The sequence below is a fragment of the Schistocerca nitens genome, chromosome 3 (assembly GCF_023898315.1).
Source record: "Schistocerca nitens isolate TAMUIC-IGC-003100 chromosome 3, iqSchNite1.1, whole genome shotgun sequence".
Classification (NCBI taxonomy): domain Eukaryota; kingdom Metazoa; phylum Arthropoda; class Insecta; order Orthoptera; family Acrididae; genus Schistocerca; species Schistocerca nitens.
In genome coordinates, this window is record NC_064616.1 from 684,052,626 (window position 1) to 684,079,233 (window position 26,608).

General features: G+C 42.8%; 1 protein-coding gene across 1 annotated transcript in view; it reads left to right on the forward strand.

Annotated features, from left to right (window-relative positions):
• LOC126249715 (uncharacterized) overlaps window positions 1–20,874 on the forward strand; it is a 193,881-nt gene extending 173,007 nt beyond the window's left edge. Inside the window, exons 3-4 of the mRNA XM_049951396.1 lie at window positions 12,108–12,458; window positions 20,565–20,874. Coding sequence (XP_049807353.1) covers window positions 12,111–12,458; window positions 20,565–20,735 — 519 coding nt within the window. The 5' untranslated portion in view covers window positions 12,108–12,110 and the 3' untranslated portion in view covers window positions 20,736–20,874. The remainder of the gene's footprint in view (window positions 1–12,107; window positions 12,459–20,564) is intronic.
• Window positions 20,875–26,608: the final 5,734 nt, after the last annotated feature.

Below are 26,608 nucleotides of genomic sequence, written 5' to 3' on the forward strand. Positions count from 1 at the left end.
CTCCTGGTGATGCGATGATGCAAGATCCTGCCTATCATTCTATCCCCGGAACAGACAGCTCCGGGTGGCTCAGTTAATACACAAACGGCCACAGGAGATTGTCTTGATTTAATTGCGCTGGAAGTGGCGTGCAGACTCCGCGCCGCGGTCGTTGTCATTTATTTTGACAGCGCATTCGACAAGGTGCGGCATCGTTTTCTGTTCTCAGCAATGAGCCGAATGGGTTTTCCATCCGCCTTTATCGATGTCATCCGCCGCCTGTAGGCCACCGCCGAATCGCTGATACAGGTCAATGGCAGTGTAGCGGGACCAGTGACGATCCTGCGTTCCATAAGGCAAGGTTTCCCACTTTCGACCCTACTCTATGTCATAAACCTGGAGCCACTCACCTGGAGTCTGAAGAGCCTCCTTTCTGGTCTCACTTTGCGACAGCTCAGTTTTCGGTGTCGTGCGTATGCGGACGACGTCCTCCTTTCGGTCCGCTCACGGAATGAAACACTAACAGTGCTTGATTTGATATCAACGTACGGAACTGCAACGGGCAGTAACATGAATGTGGCTAAATCCACTGCAACGTCCATTGGACGCAGTCTCTCACACGACGACTTAGCACCTCTCCCGTGTGTACAGAAACGACGAGACCTTAGCATCATTTTCACCTCCACCGTGCGCCGCTCCACTGCCATCAATTTTGGGCGTGCACTTCAAATTATCCGCACGGCGGTGCAACAAAATCTCTTCCGCCTTCTCGATTCTTTGCAACGTGTCCAATACCTCAATCAACATGTGACGTCCAGAATGGTCCACATCGCACAAATACTCCCGCTGCCATCAATTATTGGACGCATTCAGCCTCCAGGCCGCTTTCGAATATTTTCTTACGGCCGGTACGCTATTTAAGGTCCGTTACGAAACGCTCACACTACACCCGCGAGCAGGAGGCCTCCGCGTTTTCAATGTGCGACTCGGGGCTGCGTCCTTGTACTGTCCACAATGTACAAGCAGTGGAACGGGGACCCCTCCCTTACGCGCAGCTTTCTGGTAATTCTTATGCCCGCGACCATAACGCCACCAGTACCAGTCGGACACATCAAGCACCATCTGATGCATATTTCTAATTTCATCGTAGACTTCAGTTATGCTCACACACACTTACCTAACACGTGTTCTCCTCGACCTAAAGATTTTTACACCCCACTGCTTCGTTACATACCTAGCAACAACATCGAACTCAGACATCCATCGACGCGGTGGCCCACGGTTTGGTGTCATATCCACCAGCTTTTCCTTCGCTCCAACGTCCGGGCAAAATGGTACCACGTCAAATAAAGCAACGTCTTCACGCCGTCGGACTAATGGACTTTCCGCTTTGTTCAATTTGCCACCTCATGGATGACGATGTCCACTAATTGACTTATGTTGCCACCAGAAACTCCGCGTTCCACCGGATTCGATTGACCCATGGACTTTTATCCATCCTGAGGATACTTATTTTCCCGCCATAAAAAATCATGCGATTGTATGGGTCAAGGGGTGGACGATCACCTACGTGTTTAATAATGGCGACAAATCACGCCTTGACTTCTGGCAGTACTCACAAAGCGCCCACAGTGAAGTCGAGCACGGACCGCGCTACCGCGACTTCTTCGCCAATTACCTACACGCGATCTTTACATCACCCCCGCTCAGCTGGATGTTGCCATACGCGGACGACACTCCCCCTCCCCCTCCCCCCTCCCCCTGCTTGCATCTGTGCATCTGAGACTCTCCGCGCTACTTTCTGTATCGTAATCCACAGTGGAGCAGGCTCATTGACACGCGCCTCCTTTCTTTTATGCTCTATACCAGAGCACGCTGGTCATTCCCCCAACTCTACACTCTGCCTCCACGTTCCATTTGCCGGGCAGTTGCCTGCAAGTCTTTTCCGACACCCTGTTAATTAAGGCTTTTGCTCGCCTTGTTAGAGTGTAATGATTCCGCCGGAAGGATGGCATTTCTGTTGTATTTATGCTTGTACAAATAAAGATATTTTGTTTACTTACCCTGTTCCCGGTATAAACAAAAAAAACTAGAGGGTAGTGATTCAGGAATGGGAAGGGGTAGGCGTCGTGGCCAGGCCTCGGCTTTCCACCCCTGCCCACTCTGTCTCCACCAGCTCAGAACTGACCACTCAACTCTTCACATTTTTTTTATAATTAAAAAAACGTGGTCACCGCGCCGGCTTGTCATACCGGGGGGCCCAGGTTCGATTAGCGACTGGGTTACAGATTTTCTCTACTCAGGGACTGGGTGATTGTGTCGTCTTCATGATCATCATTTTATCCTCATCGACGTGCAAGTTGCCGAAGTGATGTCACCTCAAAAGACTTGCACAAGGCGATCGGGTCTGCCCGCCGGGAGGCCCTCGCCACACAACATTTCCTTTTCACCTCAAAGTGCTGTGTAATGTCACGAGTCCGGCTAAAACAACGCATTACGCCAAGAGATTAAACGGCTCTCAGAATAAAATTGCAAGCATGTGATGAACTGTAAAAGAGGGATCAGGGCAGAGTGTAGTGCCCAACCAATTACACCACTCTTGTATGAGACTGAAGTTATTAGTGATCTGCCAGAATTGTGCAAGGTATTTATTAAGCAATCTATGTCGATAGTCGACAAATCAAATAACAATTTGATTGGTACCGGTAAATATGCAGAGCACTTTACAGCTGGTGTACCGGAAAGGCTACATAACATACAGCTGCAGGAAACAAGCAAAGATGGGAATGATTAAATTATTATATCATTAACGAGTAAAGACTCCCAAGGTGTGATGAGATTTCAAGTACTATTATGCAGATCACTGCACCATACACTAGTTCTCGACTCAGTCACTTGTGCAATGTTTCTTTTATGTGAGGTCAGTTCCCTGATAGAAATAATCTTTATTTAAATCATTTCGTAAAGAAAAGTGGTAGAGAGAAGATAGATAATTACCGGCCAGTTTCGTTGTTACGAGTGTTTCCAAACGTTTTTGAGGAAGCAATGTACATGAGTGTAATAGCACATCTCGGTATCCATAAGTTTCTCTCAGGCTCGCAGTTAGGTTTCAGGAAAGAGGAACCTACAGAAAATGCAAGTTATTCTTGTATGTGTGAGGTACAATTAGAGCTAAACAATAAGTTGAGGACAGTAGTTACTTTCTTTGATTTAACAAAAGAACATGACTGTGTGGGCCAAGCAATGCATCTGAATAAGTTAGAACACTAAGGGATTAGGGAAAAAGCTCAACAATCTTTCACTTCATACCTGGAAAGCGGGAAGCAAAATTCTGTCCTCCAGTGTAAAGAAACAGAGAAGAGATTTGAATCTGAATGGAGTCATGTGAGGTGGGAGGTGCAACAGCGTAGTTTTCTGGGTCCATTGCTTTGCTTGATATATGTCAATGATTTGCCACTAAACATAACAGATGGCACAAATATTACACAGATGGCAGAAATGGTTCAAATGGCTCTGAGCACTATGGGACTCAACTGCTGAGGTCATTAGTCCCCTAGAACTTACAACTAGTTAAACCTAACTAACCTAAGGACATCACACACATCCATGCCCGAGGCAGGATTCGAACCTGCGACCGTAGCGGTCTCGCGGTTCCAGACTGCAGCGCCAGAACCGCGCGGCCACTTCGGCCGGCTGATGACAGAAATATTATCGTGAAAGATGTGGAAAGTAATGTAAATGACATAGCTAACAGCGTAGTCAAACTATTAGCATGTGGCTTTCAGAGAAGATTAACTCTTGACTGTAAAAAATCGAATGTATACATTCTTTGAGATGGAACTCCTGTTAAAGCGAAATTTTATTGACTGAAAGTTCTCCAAGGTAGTATTATAGGTCGTCTGTTGTTCCTTCTCTATATAAACGATTTAAGACACAATATGAGCAGGAGTCTTAGGTTATCTGCAGATGATGTTGTCGTTTATCGTCTAGTAAATTCATCAGAAGATCAAAATCAATTGCAAAATGATTGAGATAAGATATCTGTATGGTGTGAAAATCGTTATTTGACCCTAAATAATGAAAAGTGTGAGGTCATCTACACGAGCGCCAAAAGGAATCCGTCAAACTTCGCCTACACGATAAATCTGTCAAATCTAATTCAGCTAAATATCTAGTAATTACTTTTACGAACGACTTAAATTTGAAAGAACACATAGAAAAAGTTCTGGGTAAGGCGAAATAAAGACTACTTCTACTGGCAGAACACTTAGAAGATGCAAGAGATTTACTAAAGAGACTGCCTATACCACGCTTGTCCATTCTGTATTGAAGTACTACTGCGCGATCGTGGATCCTCATTAGATAGGATTAACAGAGTACATCGAGAAATTTCAGAAGGGCAGCGCGTTTTGTGTTACCAAGAAAGAGGGGAGAGAGCGTCACGGACATGATACAGGATTTGGGATGGACATCATCAAAACAAAAGCGCTTCTCGTTGCGGCAGAATCTTCTCACGAAATTTCAGCCACCAACTTTCTCCTCCGAAAGCGAAAACATTTTGTTGTCACCGATCAACAGAGGGAGAAACGATCGTCATAAGTAAATAAAAGAAATGAGAACTTACACAGAAAGATATACACATCAAAAAAAGTTTTGCATCACCCCAGTTCCCAGAACTTGTAACGTCTACGCTCTGGCGTACGTTAACTCTTTAAAGCCTGTACTATGGTAAGTTGACGGGCTTCACCTTATAAGAAAGGATTTTAGTAAATATGTTGACCGCGTGTACCTGAATGGAGGCAAAATCAGACTTTCACCCACTCAGTAACAACAATGATACGTCAAGCAAGTCTACAGTGCAACTACACGTTAGGACGGGCAAGAAACATACAAAGCAAATGCTACCAATTGTTAATAATACGGTCGCCAGCCTAATTAGGCATTAAGTGAGTTTTTCTTCCTTGTACAAGTGGATGTACGTACAAGCATACCAACACGTAGTAATACTGCATTATATAGTAAATTTTAGAACCAGAAGAATCTACTGAACTAATATTTTCCCTTTCTGTACTAATTTGGACAAGCTATAAATACACAACATTGCACTACAATGATTACTACAAACTGCGTTTTGTCTATTGATTCGACTGAAATCGGGCATAGGTTATCCTAGAAATAGCACTTTTAAAACACATATACAATGTCAATTTTAATAAGGGTAAAACACTGATAAATTTAGATTTTATATTGACTATAACTTTGCTGGTCAAATCAGTTCAGAACACTTCAGAATTTAAATGAATAGAAAAGAAAAGAGTGGAGGGGGGGAGGGGGGGACCCTGAAACTGTTATGATCACTGTGTTGAAACTATTAACTATTGGAAACATTAAGCACTCAAGATTTACAAAATATGAGTTACTACTCTTTTTGTCTTATTACTTCCTCATTTAACTACCATTATTTTTGTCTCAAATTAATTAGGCTTCATTACTAAACCAATTCCAAAACTATCTTCCAACTTTGTCAGACCTTTGTTCTTTGCTTATGTTTTCATTAACAATAAAGCTCCTTAAACTTCTTTCTAGCATAAATAGGTCTGCAGGTAATTCTTATTAACATAAACTTTAAATCTTCATTTCGGGACACTCGGATTGCACAACATGTGGAAAGGAACCTGTCTAGGTTAGTGATGAGGATAATCAATTGATAGGACAATTCTGGTAAAAGTTAAGTTGTTATTGAACAGTCAGGAATAAAATTAACACTGGTCCACACGAATACAATTCTAAAGATTCAACCTGTTCGTGTCGATGCGGCGGTTGGCGGGCGGCGAGATGGCGAGGCGCGCAGCACACATACAATCACAGCTATGGCTCTTGGTGTATCGGCACTTTGCTTCTTCTTAGCGTCGCAATCCTTTTCAATTTAGTGCCTATAGAATATAGCCATGCTGTATAGTCGTCGGAAACGGCACATCCGAGGCTCAATGAAATCACGTTTTCCAGGAGAGCCTCCTCGATCCAGAACGTGTTTCTCAGACCGATGCCCAACTCCGACTATTACTGCTGAGCCCGTTATGCCGTGCCGCGCCCGTGTGCATTTTCCCGCGTTCGCCTGCCATCCACCTTTTACCGCTCCCCTACATACAGGGTATTCACCAAAGGTTTTGCATTCCACATATCCTAATACATTGCCTACGTATGGACCAGGCGCACAATTGCAATTTAAAATATGTTACAATAGATTCAACATGGGTTACACTTCAATTCTGTTATAGCATTGCTTGAAATCTGCCATAAATATTAATATTCACATCGAAAGTCGCTTACAGTTTCTTTAACATAATGACATGAAAAGAAAAGGAAATGAAATCAAAATATTGCTTACACTAATTTATCGAAAATCAGAAGAAAAATTATTATATGTACAGTTGTTGTTGTTACAAACTCCTGAAGATAGACGTTGACTGTGGATATTGTATCACAGACACAGTCTCTTTGACTGTTCAGAGACGTCACTAAACCCGCCAAAAGATGTAAAGACGGAGGGGGTCCGACAGCCGATCAGTTCCAGTTATTCCACCAGGAAGGAGGTACACGGCTCGTGTTGGTTGTAGTAGTTCAACTATGCCTAGACGGTCAATACCGCGGTTCGATCGCATCCTCATTGTTACTTTGCGTCAGGAAGGACTCTCAACAAGGAAAGTGTCCAAGCGACTCTGAGTGAACCAAAGCGATGTTGTTGGTTCATGGAGGAGATACAGAGACAGGTACTGCGAATGACATGCCTTGCTCAAGCCGCCCAAGGGCTACTACTGCAGTGGATGACCGCTACCTATGGATTATGGCTCGGAAGAACCCTGACAGCAACGCCACCATGTTGAATAATGCTTTTCGTGCACCCACAGGACGTCGTGTTACGACTCAAACTGTGCGCAACAGGCTGCATGATGTGTAACTTCACTCCCGACGTCCATTGCGAGGTCCATCTTTACAACCACGACACCATGCAGCGCGGTACGGAAGGGCCCAACAACATGCCGAATGGACCGCTCAGGTCTGGCATCACGTTCTCTTCACCAATGAGTGTCGCATATGCCTTTAACCAGACAATCGTTGGAGACGTGTCTGGAGGCAACCCAGTCAGGCTGAACGCCTTAGACACACTGTCCAGGGATTTCAGCGAAGTGGAGGTTCCCTGCTGTTTTGGGGTGGCATTATGTGGGGCCGACGTACGCCGCTGGTGATCATGGAAGGCGCAATAGTGGCTGTATGATACGTGAATTCCATACTCCGACCAATGGTGCAACCACGTCGGCAGCATACTGGCGAGACATGGATGACAATTCGCACCCCCATTGTGCGCATCTTGTGAATGACTTCCTTCAGGATAACGACTTCGCTCGACTAGAGTGACCAGCATGTTCTCCAGACATGAACCCTATCGCACATGCCTGGAATAGATTGAAAAGGGCTGTTTATGGATGACGTGACCAACCAACCTCTCTGAGGGATCTACGCCGAATCGCCGTTGAGGAGTGGGACAATCTGGACCAACAGTGCCTTGATTAACTTGTAGATAGTATGCCACAACGAATACAGGCATGCATCAATTCAGGAGGATGCGCAATCTGGATCAACACTTCTGAAGGTCTCGTTGTATGGTGGTACAACATGCAACGTATGGTTTTCATGAGCAATAAAAAGGGTGGAAATGATGTTTATGTTGATCTCTATTCCAATTTTCTGTATAGGTTCCGGAACTCTGGGAAACGAGGTGATGCAAAACTCTTTTTGATGTGTGTAAACAAAAATAAAAAATAAGAAACAGGTCGCAGGTGGGATTACTCTCTTAAGAGGACAGTGGCTTGAGCTTTCCTGGTTGATGCTATTATTACATAAAACTAAAGTATGTTTCAGTGTTACTGGTGGCCAGATCCACCACATCATGGTTCATTTCTTCTTTCCAGACGTGGTATTTTATAGTGAATCAACTGGTCACAGGTGTGTTTTAATATCGCTTAAGAATAATCATAATGTATTTCACTTGATCTGTGTTCCATAAATTCGTTGAATATTAACCGCATCGAACTTATCTGAGAAGTTGGTTAGGGAAAGCTCAAATCACACAAATCCTTTTCTAGAAATTTTAATATCATCGACGACATGAGTTACATCAAATTTTGTGTACTTACGATTTCTTTAGGCGGCTGAGACTAAATTCTCCAATAAAATTTCAACACAAAAACTGATTGGTATTTTGATATGGCATCACACATGTCGTTTATTGAAAATGCATCAGCTAGCCACGGTTGAGAAATGATCTCTTACGCTCCATCCCAAGTGAGTATTACTTTAGCATGTATTGGAATTCTAGCAAAGTGATAGGCAAAACCTCAAAATCATGTCCGCTATTTCTCTGATTCAGAGCACAAATTCAGATAGCATAATTGCCAGTCATAGTGGCTTCATAAGCCTGTCAGTAACGGTATTTCTGTTGGTCTGAAAACAGTTAACTGGTGTTGTCTTTCTGAAAACAAGCAAAGTATTTATTCTGCTGAAAGTTAGTTGAACACCGTCTCTCGTTGTGACTCATGGCCGCAATCGAAGGAAAGGAGGAGACTTAAGGTATAACATCCCGTCGACCACGATGTCATTAGAGACGACGCATAGATTCAGTTTCGGTAAGGAAATCGTCGGTGGCCTATCAAAACAACTATACCACCATTCGCCTTAAGTGATTTAGGGAAGTCATGGAAAACCGAAATCTGGATGGTTGGACGAGGGTTTGAACCGACGTTCTCCGGAATATGAGTGTAGTGTTTTGTCACTGCGCCACCTTTTTCGGTGTCTCCATTTGGCGATGATACGCCCATCACAGTCTACTTTCATTTTTTTCCAAATATACAAACTTTAATTAGGTTAAAGGTGCGCGCATGACTAACCGCAAATTAAATGCTTAGGATTTTTAATCTGAACTTATACTCGGAGTTACAAAAAAATGTTGTCTTTATTCCTCGCTAGTCTATCCTGTGCAAACTTCTTCTTGTTGTAACTACTGCAGCCTCACCCACTGGAACCTGCTTAGTGGAATCGTGCTTTGGTCTCCCTCTACAAATTTTAGAGCCTTCCCCCATTGCACCCACTTCTCTCCGTGACCAAACTGAAGTTTTCTTGATGCATCAGGACGTGTCTTATCAACTGATCCTTTTTTTAGTCCAGATGTGCCATAAATTTCTTCTCAGGCAAAATTAGACGTCCATATCCTACATCACTGCCAATTATGCAGTCTTCTGCCACCTGATACTCCTGTTGCAGGTAAAAGTTAAATACTGATGTGGCACACACGAATAATCGCAAGGGGATAGAAAAAGCTTAACGTTGCCCTCCTATGAATGAATCTCTGTCAACAACATCCCAGTCTGTCTCTTCATATGGAACATTTAACACAGGACACGGACGCATAGTTGAATGATCATCGTCCGTACGTCATAACCTACTTTTCCATCGCTAGTTAAATGTGGGTGACGATACCTTTTGTCAGAGTGGCTCGCGTCGACACACTCCTTGACAACCTCGGTTTAAATGCCACGGCATAGACTACGAAGGGAAAGGATTTCATAGGTTTTTCCACAGTAGTCTGTACTCCCCGTCTACATCTACCTACGTCTATCCTTCGCAAGTCACCTAATGGTGCATGGTGAAGGGTACTTCTGGCACCACTCACTGACCTCCCTTCCCTGTTCCATTCGTGAATGACGTATGGGAAAGATGATTGTCACGAAACCTCTGTTGTTGTTGTTGTTGTTGTGGTCTTCAGTCCAGAGACTGGTATGATGCAGCTCTTCATGCTACTCTATCCTGTGCAAGCTTCTTCATCTCCCAGTACCTACTGCAACCTCCATCCTTCTGAACCTGTTTAGTGTATTCATCTCTTGGTCTACCTCTACGATTTTTACCCTCCACGCTGCCCTCCAATACTAAATTGGTGATCCCTTGATGCCTCAGAACATGTCCTACCAACCGATCCCTTCTTCTTGTCAAGTTGTGCTACAAACTCCTCTTCTCCCCAATTATGTTCAATACCTCCTCATTAGTTATGTGATCTATCCATCTAATCGTCAGCATTCTTCTGTAGCACCACGTTTCGAAAGCTTCTACTCTCTTCTTGTCCAAACTATTTGTCGTCCACGTTTCACTTCCATATATGGCTACCCTCCATACAAATACTTTCAGAAACGACTACCTGACATTTAAATCTATACTCGATGTTAACAAATTTCTCTTCTTCAGAAACGCTTTCCTTGCCATTGCCAGTCTACATTTTATATCGTCTCTACTTCGACCATCATCAGGTATTTTGCTCCCCAAATAGGAAAACTCATTTACCACTTTAAGCGTCTCATTTCCTAATCTAATTCCCGCAGCAACACCCGATTTTATTCGACTATATTCCATTATTCTCGTTTTGCTTTTGTTGATGTTCTATCCTCCTCTCAAGACACGGTCCATTCCGTTCATTTGCTCTTCCAAGTCCTTTGCTGTCTCTGACAGAATTACAATGTCATGGGCGAACCTCAAAGTACTTATTTCTTCTCTATGGATTTTAATTCCAACTCCGAAGTTTTCTTTTGTTTCCTTTACTGCTTGCTCAATATGCAGATCGAATAACATCGAGGATAGGCTACAAGCCTGTCTCACTCCCTTCCCAACCACTGCTTCCCTTTCGTGCCCCTCGTCTCTTATAACTGCCATCTGGTTTCTGTACAAATTGCAAATAGCCTTTCGCTCCCTGTATTTTATCCCTGCCACCTCTAATTTCTCGAATTTTCTCGGTATGGTTATTACGCGAGACGTATGTGGGTGGAAGTAATATGTTGTCCGACTCTTCCCGGAACGATTCAAATGGTTCAAATGGCTCTGAGCACTATGGGACTCAACTGCTGAGGTCATTAGTCCCCTAGAACTTAGAACTAGTTAAACCTAACTAACCTAAGGACATCACAAACATCCATGCCCGAAGCAGGATTCGAACCTGCGGCCGTAGCGGTCTTGCGGTTCCAGACTTCAGCGCCTTTAACCGCACGGCCATTGCGGCCGGCGCTTCCCGGAACGGACTCTCTTGGAAACACAATAGTAAACCTCTCCATGATTCATGACACTTCTCTCGTAGCGTCTGCCGCTGGAGTTTGTTGAGCATCTCCGTAACGCTCAGGCACCAACTAAGCGATTCCGTGACGAAACGTTTCGTTCTCCGGTGGATCTTGTCTATCAAATGGCTCTGAGCACTATGGGACTCAACAGCTGTGGTCATAAGTCCCCTAGAACTTAGAACTACTTAAACCTAACTAACCTAAGGACATCACACACATCCATGCCCGAGGCAGGATTCGAACCTGCGACCGTAGCAGTCGCGCGGTTCCTGACTGAGCGCCTAGAACCGCTAGACCACCGCGGCCGGCTCTTGTCTATCTCCTTTATTAATTTAACCTGGTAAGGGTCTCAGACTGATTATCAGTTCAAGAAGGTTTAAGGTCATCTGTCTTCTATTTGCCCCTTCTACCACCCCCAGCCCCCTCCCCAAGGACGCAATCAGTGTACTCCATCTTTCTGCATGTAGAGTAAAGTCCATGTGCAAGTTTGAGAGAGTTTTCTAATGTTTGTGTAGCGTTTATCTAAGGTGCAACGTGGGTACAAGCTCGTTATTCACCTAGTGTGGGACTGCCCGTAAAGCACTTCCAGGCTTGTCGGCACCGAGCGGTCTCTGGCGCTGCAGTCATGGACTGTGCGGCTGGTCCCAGCGGAGGTTCGAGGAGTCCTCCCTCGGGCATGGGTGTGTGTTCACACACATCTGATTTTTTTTTTTTTTTTTTTTTGAGCTTGTCGGCAAATCGGGCCTCGTCGTTAACCCACCAAGCAGATTCGAGCCTGGTCCGCCCCGACTTCACGTCTCAGAACAGGGCGATTTAAGATGCACAGCTATCCGGGTGGGTCCCAGACTGATGAGCAATACTCACAAATGTTGTGGGTATACATGTTTCGGGGGACACCAAACAATTTGCCACGACGACGATGGTTGCAAAAGAGATGCAGAAGTGTGTAGCTGTGATGACTTCTGTTTGTTGCAGAGCATGCAGGCGGCACTGAGGCTGACATGCATGGTGGTGGCGGCGGGCGCGCTGTCGGCAGTGGCGCTGCCCCCGCAGCTGCTGAGTGAGCGCCGTACCTACGTAGACCTCTGCATCAACGGGCTGGGCGCTGACTCGTGCGTCTCTCTCTTCGAGGCTGCCGTGCCGCCCAACCTGACGCACAGGGCCACGGCCAAGCAGAGTGGCGACAAGCCGCGCGACACTGTGTGTCCCACGCTCTGCCAAAACGGGTTGGGCTACCCGTTGTGTCGCTGCAGGCAGCAGTTCCCGCGGCCCGCCGCCAACTGGACAGCCGTCTGTGACGCCTTCTGTTCACTGCACAATGTCACGGTTAGTTCATTCAACTCACCCAGTCCCCACACTGTAACCAGTACGATGTATGCCTTAATGGTCCGCTTTACACTGAGGTGACAAAAGTCATGGGATACCTTTTAATACCGTGCCGGATCTCCTTTTACCCTTCGTAGTGCAGCAGCTCGATGTGGCATGGACTCGATTAGTCGTTGGAAGTCACCTGCAGAAATATTGAATCATGCTGTCTCTATAGCCGTCCATAATTGCGAAAGACCTGCTGGTGCAGGAGTGAGTGCACGATTTTGTCCCATAAATGTTCGGTGGGATTCATGTCGGGCGATATCTGTGGCCAAATCTTTCGCTCGAACTGTCCAGAATGTTCTTCAACCAGGCGCGAACTATTGTGTCCCGGTAACATGGCTCACCGCCGTCCAGAAAAATTTCATCTTTGTTTGGGAACATGAGCTCCATGAATGTCTGCAAATGGTCTCCAAGTAACCGAGCATAACCATTTCCAGTCAATGATCGGTTCAGTTGGAACAAAGGATCCAGTATATTCCATGTGGACACAACCCACACAATTACGAAGCCACCACGAGTTTGCACAGTGACTCGTTAACAACCTCGATCCATGGGTTCGTGGGGTCTGTGCCACTCTAAGGTCTAATCGAAATGGTCATGAGCCCAGGAGAGGCATTGCAGGCGATGTCGAGCTGTTACCAAAGGCACTCGCGTTGGTCGTCTGCTGCCGGAGCCCATTAATGCCAAATTTCGCTGCACTGTCCTAATGGATACGTGCGTCGTATGTCTCACATTTATTTCTGCAGTTATTTCACGCAGTGTTGCTTGTCTGTTGGCACTGACCACTCTACGCAAATGCCGCTGCCCTCGGTAGTTAAGTGAAGCCCGTCGGCCACTGCGTTGTCCGTGGCGTGAGGTAATGTCTGAAATTTGGTATTCTCGACACACTCTTGACACTGAGACTCGCGGAATATTGAATTCCCTAGTGATGTCCGAAATGGAATGTCCCAAGCGTCTAGATACAACTACCATTCAGCGTTCAAAATCTGTTAATTTCCGTCGTGCTCCCATAATGACCCGAATACAAACTACAGTTCTGCCAATGTATTGCCCTTTTATACCTTGTGTACACAATACTACCGCCACCTGTATATGTGCATATCGCCATCCCATGACTTTTATCACTTAAGTGTAAGTTTTACGCACACTTTTTTTTTAAGGAAACAGTGCCCTGTCTTACGAGTAAAAATGTTAAATCAACGATATTGATATTAATATAACAAACTTCCTCTATCTTTTACAACGCAAGTGCCCATGAGTACTTAGTTCAGTGCCTACGACTTCCAAGCTACGCCACACATTTACTCCAACTGATCTCTACGATTTTTTGACTTCAACACCTTCTACACTTTCGTGGCAAAAGTTAGTAATAACGTAAAAGGTACACTAGGAATTATGAAATGTACTATATCACTAAATGACAAAGTCACCTAGTATTGCGCTGATAATGGCGTTACTCTTGTGATAATCCATCAACATATTCTGTATCTTCCATGATACTTTCCAAAACCATGTGTCAATCATGAAATGCTGTAAGCACGGAAATCTAACACTAATCTGCCCTTCCTTTATACGTACGGATACTTCCACTGTTTTAATGCGGTATCTGAAAGAATTTATTTATCTGAATATTAATACATGGTGGAACCTCAGGAAGAGAAATTGAAAGTTTCATTGAAATCGAGTCATAATACATTTATTGATTGTTGATATACATGAATTAGAGCCAACAAGCCTAGATAGTCCACAAACTACCACATACCGATACAGTCAGAAAAAGCAAGTCTAATTCTACCTCACCGAAAGGAGCACAATATACAGTGGTTTCGTCCTGTGAAGGTATGTCTATAAATGTTCTTCTGCTACAGCTCATTTGCGTTCCTTTGTTCTTGGAACTCGGTTATGGGATCACACCACATTACCCGGTGCGTGCGGGTCGGCAGCGATTTGCTATAGTGATTAGCATCTCTGCAAGTCCCGGTCAATTCTTCTTTGGACTCCGACTGTTATGTACGATACAGCATAAAAAGAATCGATTCATACATTCCTGAAACAAGGAATCATATTACCAGTCTAGCATTAGTATTGAAGTGTTGTGTTCGTTCGTGATAATCACGACGCCACACAAGCGCTTTCAGATTCATAGTGGATTCCTCAACCCATTCTAACACAGCTCTGGAGTTATGGAATGATACACAGTTTTGTTAAATGTACGGGTCAGTTTCTGAAGGCGAACAAATACTAGCAATTGATCGGACAATACGTCTCTGCATCTCCCGCTTGTAAGAGACGATAGCAGGTCAATAAGTATCCCATAACTTCCCAAGTAAGCATCTTCCACGCGAGAATTCCTCCCCCACAGCTTGCTGAAGAAAGGTATGAATATCAAGGTTTAGCGTCTTTTCGACGATGAGTTGATAAAGGACGGACCACAAGTTTGAATGGGACAAGAGTGGGGAAGGAAATCGGCCGTTTAAAACGAAATATCCCAGGATTCACGTTAATAGAGAGAAACTATGCAAACCTAGCTCTATAAGACTTGATGGGGATATGAAACACGCTCCTCTTGAATGCGAATACATTGTCTTAACCACTGCGTCACCTCGTTTTGTCACCAGTCTTACCAATAAGCAGTCTAACCAGTAAGCAGGCATCACCTCAGGCGGTTTCCGATGTACTCGTAGCCTGTCATCGGCTTGTAACGAGATTCATCCGTACAGGAGAACTTTCTCCATGCTTCGTGTCCCAGAATCAATTTTAATCTCTGTGCTCAGTGATATGCGGAGAGCCGATGTATAATAATGGGATGTGACTTCTGTACGTCATAAGGGGGAAGTGTCTCTCGATCATTTGGCTGCTCACATGTTGTTGGCATCCAGCGCTGAATTTGGGGGTAATATGCTGCAATGTGTCCCGTCAATCCCTTGAAATGATCTGTGACAGTCGGCGGCGAAACTTCATTATCCATGTGCTGTTGATCACGAAAGCTGACTATGGGCGTCAGTTTTTTCTGAATCGAAGAACCCCCAGTACACTCAAGAAGGATGGCCCGCGAGCAGTCCAAAGCATACACTCCGTCCTCTCCAGGGCAGCCATGATTTAATCGCCAACTAATGGGCTCATATCGTTCGTCCTACCTCTTATGAGCTCGACCATCATGCAGACATCTCAGTCGCTTGACAAGTCAGACTAATCCATTCATCGTGAGGGAAGAAGCTTCCTCTCTGTAACACAGCAACTGTCTATAATTCAAGTACTCATAAGTGTATGTTGTCATAAGGCTAGAAACATTTTATTAGGCGTATCACGGCACACTTATTGGGCAGGTAAACTTGCTTTCACAGCTACGTTACAAAACATTTCTTCAAAATTTCACCACTCTTTAAATCCAGTATATTGTTTAACGTCAGTAACTACCCAAGTAATTTCAGTTCTTCCGTAGTTGTATACATGTGACACCGTGGCAACTTCCTTACTGGTTCAGGGGGTATTTCTTCTTAAGCGTAGTTTTAAAGACAAACAAATACTTCTTGCACTGAAGAAAATGCAGGAATTTTTGTTTTGTGTGAAGCATTCCTGTTACTGTACTGACCAGGGACAGCCATTTGTCAGCATGACGTGTTGAGCTCTTACAGAATGGATAATAATGATTAATTTGGCGTGAAGTGAGTAAACTGTATCCTGAAGCGAAGATTAGTTCAAGTAGTACAATGTTTTTCTTGGAATGAATGGAACAGAAACATTTCAATCGGCGTATTAATAACCAAACGGTAGAATCATCATTCCAGGTAGAATCAGTAAATTATTTTGAAAATCAATATGTATTTTGATTTTCAAGTTTTTCGGTTAAGAAATCCTAATGTAATTTTGAATAGTTTGTGGCATATTTTAACAGAATTTTTCAGAAGTGTAAGACAGACTTTAAATGACCTCAATATAACTACATGACTAAATTCATTGCAGCCAAATAAACAGTCTCAGTAATTTTCAAAAGAGAAAACTGAATTTTCTCATGTACAGCTGTTCCATTCAGCTAATCTATTATTTTCCATGTTGTTTTCCCTCAGCAAACCACAAATTTCCTATTACTTTGATTCATGTGAGGGTAAGTCACATGCAACTATCATAATCTGCTCTGCAGTGAGCCTATTGGCTATGATGAGTTACCTCCGTTCAAGAATTGTGGTGAAAGTGTCTTGACCGTGGATTTCTGAAATGAACCGACCCAAAATTTTTCGGAAAACGTGACTCAGATATAGCTGTATCTTGATTACAATCTGTCTCCTCCAGAATATTAATGTGGACCATTAGGCCGGTTACTGTTTGTCACTGTACTCACCGAGTTTCGTTTCACCTACACAAATTGTGGATTTCACTTCAGAGGCTATAGGCCGCATTCTTACCGCGTTGTTCTAATAGTTCTCGCTTTGTTACCTCTCACCTTTATTACAATGTCTTTTCACATTTAAAGACTGTAAACGAATCTTATCTCAATGTGTATCTGGATGATATTTCCCTTACTATTTCAAGTTCGGGTTTAATTATTTTTAAACAGTTAATAGTATCACTGCATACAATAACGTTCCATTATTGTAACCTGCCTATATTACATAAACTCCGAGCAGGCGTACATTTCCTAAAAACGTACCTCACCTGATCATTCGCACAGGATATATCTTTAAGTTAGTCACTTTGACTGCAGAAGAACTATGACAGCTAGAAACTCTTCGACTTTCCGTTATACTCTGTTTCATATTTTTGTTTATTTAAAACACAGCAGCAAATAATATTGGTTGCGCTATATTTTTATTAACTATTTTTCAGCCTTCTCTTTCTCTCTAAGAAAATAGAAACTTCCTGTGAAACAAAGCGAACCTCCTTTGTCGCTTTTTTGTACCTCTCTCTCAAAAACATTTGCCCTTCCAAATAATAGCAACACTCAGGTACCTCGAACTGTCTTACTCACACTCCTACTCTCAATTTATTGGACTAGATCGTTTCCTCCACTCAAATATTTTTTTATTTAGAATTTTATCAGTGTTTGATTTCAGTTATAGATATGATTTATGCGACTCTTCTTACAGTGTGGTAAATCAAATAACTTTTCTTCTTTATTACTTTTTAGTTACGTAGCATAAAGAAGAACGTCAATATAAAGGAAGAACACTTGTCTAATCAAATGGAACAGCTGATAAATAGAAGCGTCAATACACTAATATTATACGATTAACAAAATAGTTCTGAAAATAAACTGTATTGCCTTTCTTAACTTCTCCAGTTTGAGTGTACCAGAACAGTCGATAATTTTTTTACACTACTTTTTTATCATACATGCACAGAGCGATCTTTACTGGCATTAAATACACCATTGTTTGTTCCTTCTCTAATAATCGAGTGCGTGGGCAAAATATAAGTGTACTTTATTATAGCCTAACCATTATTCATTGGCCAGTCTCTGTCACTCTTCTCATTATTTTGCTAGTAGACTTAAGTCGTTGCAACAGTCTTTGGTTCTGGATAAACGTGTTTCCTACAGTCAGTTTTTTTATTCAATTCCACTCTGTCAAGGTCATGAAATTCGGTGTTTTGTATTGCCTCGGGAGGAACAGTGCAGATAACACTTGTGATAATTTACCAGATCTGACGTATCTTAATTGTCATCAACAATTGTTTTTCATTCCCATTGCTTCTACCAGACGTTTTAGCAAGTATCACTTTCCAGACATCAGATTCTTTGTGTATTTATGCACAACATTCTGATTTTTAATTAAATTTTTCGATTCTTCGAACACTCCATCCCATTTTGTCGATGCAGTTATCATCTTTGCTTAGGATGCATGTTTCTTGAACGTTTTTACGGGATTACACTTCAGTTTCAACAATTAATCTCACTATTCACTCCTTTTTCCACAAAACAGAGAGTAAAAGAAATAATTTTAATTTAACACTTAATTTAATATACTCATGGAGCATTTCATGACAGAGTTGTTGTATTAAACGGTACTTTTCGCGTTAATTCTGCACAAAAATTCAAGTATTCAATAGTGTCCACCTTTATCATCATCGGGAAAGCAACTGACTGACAAATAAGTAACGGAATCGTACATGTGTAGTATTACGCACTGTAACCAGTGCTGCGTCTTTTGTTTCCATCACAATATAGGTAAGGGATGATCTCCCCGGTAATGACTCAGTATTAAGTGCTCACTTCTACAAATTGCTGACTGCATATGTCGTATTAATGTTAAACATGTTGATGCACGTTATATTTTCCTTAGCCTCTTTGCCGGCCAGTGTGGCCGAGCGGTTCTAGGCGCTTCAGGGGACGTTCATGAAAAACACACACCACTTAAAGGAAGCACCAAATTCACTTGAAGATACAGAAATGAAACTTTGTAAGATGCGTAACATGAATTTAACACATTTACTGTTAATTTCCTTGATTATATATATTTAACTTTTTATGTAATATAAAAATTTTATTTTCAGAAAATAATATATGTACCTTTTTCTCAGAAACTATTCAAGAGATTTCTACAAATTTTCTTTGTTCAATCTCCTTGCATATAGTAAGATCTTCCAAGACTTTCTTGAATATATCAAATAGTAGAATTTTAACAATTTTTAATTACAATTCTGTGAGTGTAATATAAAATGCAGGCAAATTTCCAAGCACTTCACCCCATGTCTCAGCTTAGACTCATAATTTCAAAATTTACTCTTGAGACAACATTTATTGGGTTTATGGAAATAAGTGCACAAAATTTCGTAGTTATAGCCTTCATAGATTCTGAGTAAAAGGTACATAAACTTAAAAAACCATAGCTTTGAGGGAATGCAATTTAAAATTCAATCTAATGTTTTTATTGTGCCACCTCTTCAGAAGGTCCCGTATTTTTACTCAAGGTCCTCTTTCCCTTCAAGGCTTCTCTTCTGGTTTCTTGTTTTCTACCTTCTTTCCTTTGCCAGGTCTTCAATGACTTTTCAGCTGCGTATAAACGGTGCAAATCTGTTTCTCTCAAGATGTCCTGAGTGAAATTTCCTACCTTAAAGCAAGTGTCTCTATCATCTTCATCCTCTCTATGTTCCCAACATTAAATACAAGAACTACATCATATGTTGCAATTCTGCAACAGTAGCAGATGAAAACGTGTTTTTAGGGCACCGTTTCCATGTGAGTGAATTTAGAGGTTCATTTGTATGAACACACGTTTTTATAAGTTCAGGATTCACAGCCTTCTATACGTATCCTGCGCAGGTTTGCTTAAAAGTAGTCCACGGAATCGTTGTAAACCGAGCCAGTACTGAAGTTTTGCTTCAAACAATGGGCGTGCCAGTAAGATTGCGTCACACATTTAATTATTTTTCAGGCACTTCGGATATGATTTCATCAATGAAACCATGGGAACTTCTTGTCTATGAGTTCTACTAATAAATAGATAATAAATTCAAAACTGGAATTTTCGGTCGATTTCATGAACATTCCCTCCTCCCCCCCCCCCCTTAAACAACATCCCGGAGATGTACTTTTCTCACAGTTTTACGTGGTTGAATGAACGTTATTTACGTTCTGCTCAAGTGGAGAAAGACAACGTATAACACCTGAAACATTAAAACCACCATCTTAACTTTTGTCTATTTTTTATTGATCCAATCCCGAAACATTTTGGACTGACAAGATATGTCCCGTGATGGCAACAAAACCGCTTTGGATGACTTTTCATCGCTGGCACCAATGTAGTCTCTGTTCGCAGTGGCTATTACTACTTAATTTACATCTGTGTGATTCAGTTACTTCTTTGACAGGCAGTTGCCTTCTCGACGAAGACAGTGGTAGACATATCGAAAGCTCGGATTTTCATAGAAAAATAATGGGAAAAGTTCACCGTAACATTTGATACAAAATACAAATTTTTGTCGAAGTTCGTCAGTTTTTTCTTCGTTTAATTTTAAGCTACTCTTTTGTACAGTGCATTTTTAACTCCATTCTTACAATGGCTTACTCATTAATTCTGAAGAAATTTCCCGTAGATTAGAAATGTAACTGCTGAAATGTTTCAGGTTTATGGCTGTAGCGAATGTAAGAAGCAAGACATGATGCTGAGAACAATGACGAAGTCAATGGTGACGTTTGAGGCGGGGGAGACGGAGGAGGACTGGGACGCGCTGTGCCACGTGCTCTGCAAGCAGGGGGACGGCGGCCTCGCCTGTAGCTGCGACATCATTCCCTAACTCTCACCTCTTTATTTATTCGCTATAGTTTATAGGCATAAGTCTCATAAGTTTGCTCCACAAGAGAAAGGATCAATGAGTGGACAAAATATGGTGAATACCAATAGATGTAATATTTGATCCTCTAACAATAATGTAATCTCACTGACATGAGCCAAGCTCTTCGAAGTGACATAGTTGTAATAAATTTCTTTAATACAGCTTTATAGTCTGAGTGTATACAACTACTGTTCTTTTTATTTTTACCTCGTTGATCTTCAACATGTTGAAGATGGTACAAGGAATGACCAACACGACCATTAAAAATTTTCTCTTCACCGCAAAAACGTAGAACATTGTTTAGGAATATAATGTCTGTAAAATGCAACACGGTCCACTACAGGGCGATTTCGAATTTTAGCTGTATCGATGACTGATTATGGACATAAAAATGAAGGGACGTAACAAACCCGCTGTAGACACATAATATACTGCCCTGAAGAACACTATGAGCCGAGCTTAACGTTCCAGTATCACGGATGGGTCATCATCAATAGCGTCACAACTTTTCATTTGGTGAAGATACAGCGGGAATTCAGTAATTTAAACCAAGTTATTGGCGAATGTCTAGTGATAAGAAATTTTCGGCCGGGAATGGGAAACGCTAAAGGTGAGAAATTTCAAATTTTAAGAAAACAGGAAAAACCATGAAAGACTCCCATTAAAACCAGGTTTATTCGAAGGGATGCAGATTATGATAGTTTCACCTCATTTGTAACTACGGACACAAAAATTTGTAGCAAAAGCTATAATTTAATAATTAAAAAATATAAATGAATAATTAGGCAAGATGTAAGTGCCATGCTTCACCCCCAAGGAATTACTTAATGTACACAGACAACCTCACTTATTTCTGAACAATAACAATAAATACAGCATTGACACAACGACAAATAAAATTCCTTGTATTTCACTTTAAGAAAATCGAACATGACTGAAAGCTGCTTCTTTTTTTTTCAGCACTTAATTTAGTGGTCAATAAGGGGAGGAATATTTCCTAGGATGGGAAGAGTATCCAGTTTGAACCCAGAAATTACACGAAATTTTGTTTGATTTCATTATGCTGCACAACGCGCATTTAAATTATGGTGATTTCATTTTATATCACGTTGGGGTGATTCTTTCTGAGCACAAGCAGTCTCTTTGTTTATTATATACAGCGTTCCTAGAATTCTTAGCTCAATATTCTTTAAGTTTCTAATCTTGCCTTTTCTTTCCATCGTGAAGCACTGGAGTCAAAAGATTCACGTCGAAAATAGCTGAACTGAAGTAAAATGTACTACAGCTTGTTGCTCGTAGGAAAGCGAGCGAAAAACAGACTATAAAATGTTTGTCACCACGGTCAAATACGCTCAGTACAACAGCGTTCCCCAAATCACGAACAAAGGAACTTACATGCTGCTATATCTAGTACTGGCCTGTAGTCGTTGTGGCATACTGTTGGTCCAGATTGTCCCACTCCTCAACGGCGATTTGGCGAAGATCCCTGAGAGTGGTTGGTGGGTCACGTCACCCATAAACAGCCCTTTTCAATCCATTACAGGCATGTTCGATAGGGTTCATGTCTGCAGAACATTCTGTCGAGTGAGGTCGTTATCCTGAAGTAAGTCATTCACAACTTGTAAACGATGGGGCGTGAATAGCCGTCCATGTAAACGAATGCCTCGCCAATATGCTGCCGATGTGGTTACACTATCGGTCGGAGGATGGCATTGACGTATCGTACAGCCGTTGCGGCGCCTTCCATGACCACCAATGGCGTACGTCGGCCCACATAATGCCACCCCAAAACAGCAGGGAACCTCCACCTTGCTGCACTCGCTGGACAGTGTGTCTAAAGAGTTCAGCCTGACCGGGTTACCTCCAAACACACTTCCGACGATTGTCTAGTCGAAGGCATATGCGACATTCATCGGTGAAGAGAACGTGAGCCAATCCTGAGTGGTCCAGTCGGCATGTTGCTGGGCCCAACTGTACTGCGCTGCACGGTGTCGTGGTTGCTAAGATGGACGTCGGGAGTGAAGTTGCGCATCATGCAGTCTATTGCGCACAGTTTGAGTCGTAACACGGCTGCACGAAAAGCATTATTCAACATGGTGGTGTTGCCGTCAGGGTTCCTCCGAGCTAGAACGTGTAGATAGCGGGCATCCACTGCAGTATTAGCCCTTGGGCGGCCTGAGCGAGGTACGTTATTAACGGTTCCTGTCTCTCTGTGTTTCCTCCATGTCCGAACATCACTTTGGCTCACTCCGAGACGCCTGGACACTTCCCTTGTGGAGAGCCCTTCCTGGCACAAAGTAACAATGCGGACGCGATCGAACCGCGGTATTGAGCGTCTAGGCATGGTTGAACTATAGACTTCCTGGTGGAATGACTGGAACGGATCGGCTGTCGGATCCCCTCCATCTAATAGTCGTTGCTCATCCATGGCTGTTTACATCTTTGGCCGGGTTTAGTGACATCTCTGGGCAGTCAAAGGAACTGTGTCTGTGATAAAATATCCACATTCAACGTCTATCTTCAGGAGTTTTGGGAACCGGAGTGATGCAAAACGTTTTTTGATGTATGTATCTCAAGTTATTAGCCATAGCCCGTCAGTGTGTTTAGAGATAAAATATGCAGTTTTATCACTTTCAGCGTTTCCCATTTCCGGTCTTCAGTTATCAGTTACCATCTCTGCTGAAGAGTGGGGTGACATAGCGATTAAGATGCTATACTCGTAATTCGAAGGATAATTAATTCTCTGAGCAGCCATCTTGATTTCTTTTTTCCTGTGATTTCCTTAAGTCACTTCAGCTGAATGTCTCTATGGTCCCTTAAAACAAGCCGCAGTCACTTCCTTACATATTCGATTCTGTGCTTGCTTCCTTCTTCATATTTCTGTCTTCCGACAGGTATCGACCGAACGCTCTCCACTTCCTTCATCCTGTGCTTCTACTGTAATTTACACTGCGAAACTAAATTAAAGAGTCGCTTATTTGTAACGCCGTCATTTTCTCCGATTACAATGAAGTTGAACTTTGGCTCGAAGGTGCCTCCAAACTTCCTCTGTAATGGTACAGAGGCGAAGCGCCCTCCGATGTCACCATCGGGCTCGTCGACGCTTTGAAGAATAAGGTGTCGACACATGCAAGAAAAAATCAGAGGTTCGTGTGAGGTGTGAAGTGGGTTAATGATATAACGTTAGCACCACAATTCTGACCAACACCACCGTGGACGTGTCACACCATCAAAACGCAGTCACACATCTGCTTACGTCTTACCCCTTCTCGTGAAGCCTCTGCGACTAAGGACAACGTCGAAATCACGCGGTTTTCTTATGTTTGGGCGAGGGAAATATTTCGGCCACACCTCTGCTCGTAATCAACAGAGAAGGACTGAGGAGGTGCCATGAAGGGTGCGAATGAAACCACACGTTCCCTTGGGGTACTCGATTTCACGCATTCCACAATCGATAACGACAATTTGCAGTGCGATGTGCAACAGGACGACGTTCTTGACAACCTTTGACACTGCTGACACCCCCGGACGATTCAACCCTTCTCTAAGGACATTACAGGCCTGGAGCCGCACTGAATGTGATCTCATCCCTTTCGAGTGTAGCATGATGGCAATTGGTGATCTGGTATACAGGATGGAACCACTAGTGACCGTTCAGAACCATTCGACAAAATCTGAATATGATCTCAAGCAGAAATGGGTGTTTGTGGGGGAAGGTGGTTGCGACATTGAGATGCTATCAAATAAATTGCCAAAGGATCCCTCTAAGAACTCTAGTTTGGTAACACCATCGATGCCACCTGCGCGCCTTTGTTGGGCAGTTGGAAGATATCGCTGTGAACAGACACCTACCCATCGATTTTTAGGCACCAGTGGGGTAGGCAACCCACTCACCTTTTACATGCTGCCAGCAAGTATTAGTGTCGATCAGAAATGGAGCTTACGCAAGAAACATTCTAAGATACGCTATTTCGAAAGAATGCATGGTAGTAGACCATACTAATAAACTGAATAATAGCCGGCCGGAGTGGCCGTGCGTTTCTAGGCGCTTCAGTCTGGAACCGCGTGACCGCTACGGTCGCAGGTTCGAATCCTGCCTCGGGCATGGATGTGTGTGATGTCCTTAGGTTAGTTAGGTTTAAGTGGTTCTAAGTTCTAGGGGACTGATGACCACAGCAGTTAAGTCCCATAGTGCTCAGAGCCATTTGAACCATTTTGGAACTGAATAATACTGCTTCCTTTTCCTGAGACTATAGCTCTGTCATGATTTCGAGGCGCATCTTCCTATTGAAATGAAAAATGAAGAGCCTTTACAAAATGTACTGTACCTTACATCCATTAAATTTTGAAACCCAAAAATCGCAATTTTTTATTTTTAAATTGAATAATTCAGTCAGAACTTAAGTAGTTTGTGATTTTTTTTACCACCACATGATCAATGTTCACACTGGTTTATGGAAAATCAGATCTTTGGAAATCCAAATACGTATATTGTAAAAATGTATCTATGTTCCACATCTACTCCTAAACCACTGGATCGATTTCAACCAAACTTGATACATATATCAATTTATTTCTCTAATGAACCATTGTGGTGTCAACAACCACCTATCGCTGAAAGGGATGTGGGTCAAAATGAAATGTAGCTCATGATGCGCAAATAGCCATAATGTATTCATCCAATATTTCGGAACGAGAGCACTTAGTGACTTGCAACCAACTTTAAACATAATTTCAAACCCTCAAGAGACCAATCCTCGCAGATACCCTTCACAAAATGATTAAAGGGAGAAAGTTTACCGCTTATTATATTTTCGCTGTTCATGCAGTAAAACTGCCACGTCAGGCATGACGTTTTAATTTATTACTTTTTTGCTACTGACTCTATTCACAAAACATTTCCCAAGAAGTATCTACATATACCACTAGCAAAATTATATCATTGTACGACATACGGTTCGGGAGACATGACGCCATAAAAACAGGTGCTTGAAAACGACACTGCACGGTGAAATTCGCCAGAGCTACATGTGAAATATGTGTAGAATTATGCGAGACATAAGTTACATCTAGGTCAAATATATTTGACATTTCCGAACCCGGGAAAATCCGCTGAAACAGATCCTCGAGTTTATGAGAAGCTTTTAGCTTCTCATAAACTCGAGGATCTGTTTCAACCGAAGTTGGTACACATGTTACTTACTATCTGGAAAGAAATATTGTTGGGGTGGGAACGACGAATTTGCTATTTTGATGGGGGTAATAACGTAATGACGGAGAGAGATAAGGGGAGGAGGACACTGACAAGCAAGAGGGGAGAGGAGGAGACGGACACAGATATGGGGAGGAGAATGTGAGTAGAGAGAGGGAGAGGAGGAAACGGGGAGAGAAAGGGAAGAGATAGAAAAATAGGAAAGGAGGAGATGGATAGAGGGAGGGGAAGAGGAGACACACAGAACAGAGACGGACAGAAACATGGGGGAGGAACCGGTAGATAGAGAGAGGGGGTAGAAGAGATGTATAGACAGGAGGAGGAGATGGACAGAGAGACGAAGGAGGCACCGATGGACAGGGAGAGGGGCTGTAGCAGATGGACAGATTGAGGGTCAGGAGGAGGTAGACTGAGATTATGGTGAGTGTGGAGTAGGAGAAAAGAGAGAGGGGGAGGAGGAGACGAAGAGAGATGCAGAGGAGGAGATGGACAGAGAAAGGGGAAAGGAGAAAATGGACTTACAGAAGATTGGAATAAATACATACCAAGGTAACGCGGAGTACTTGGCTATTTTTATATAAAATATCTCCTAACAACAACCAATATGCCATTTACTTAAAAA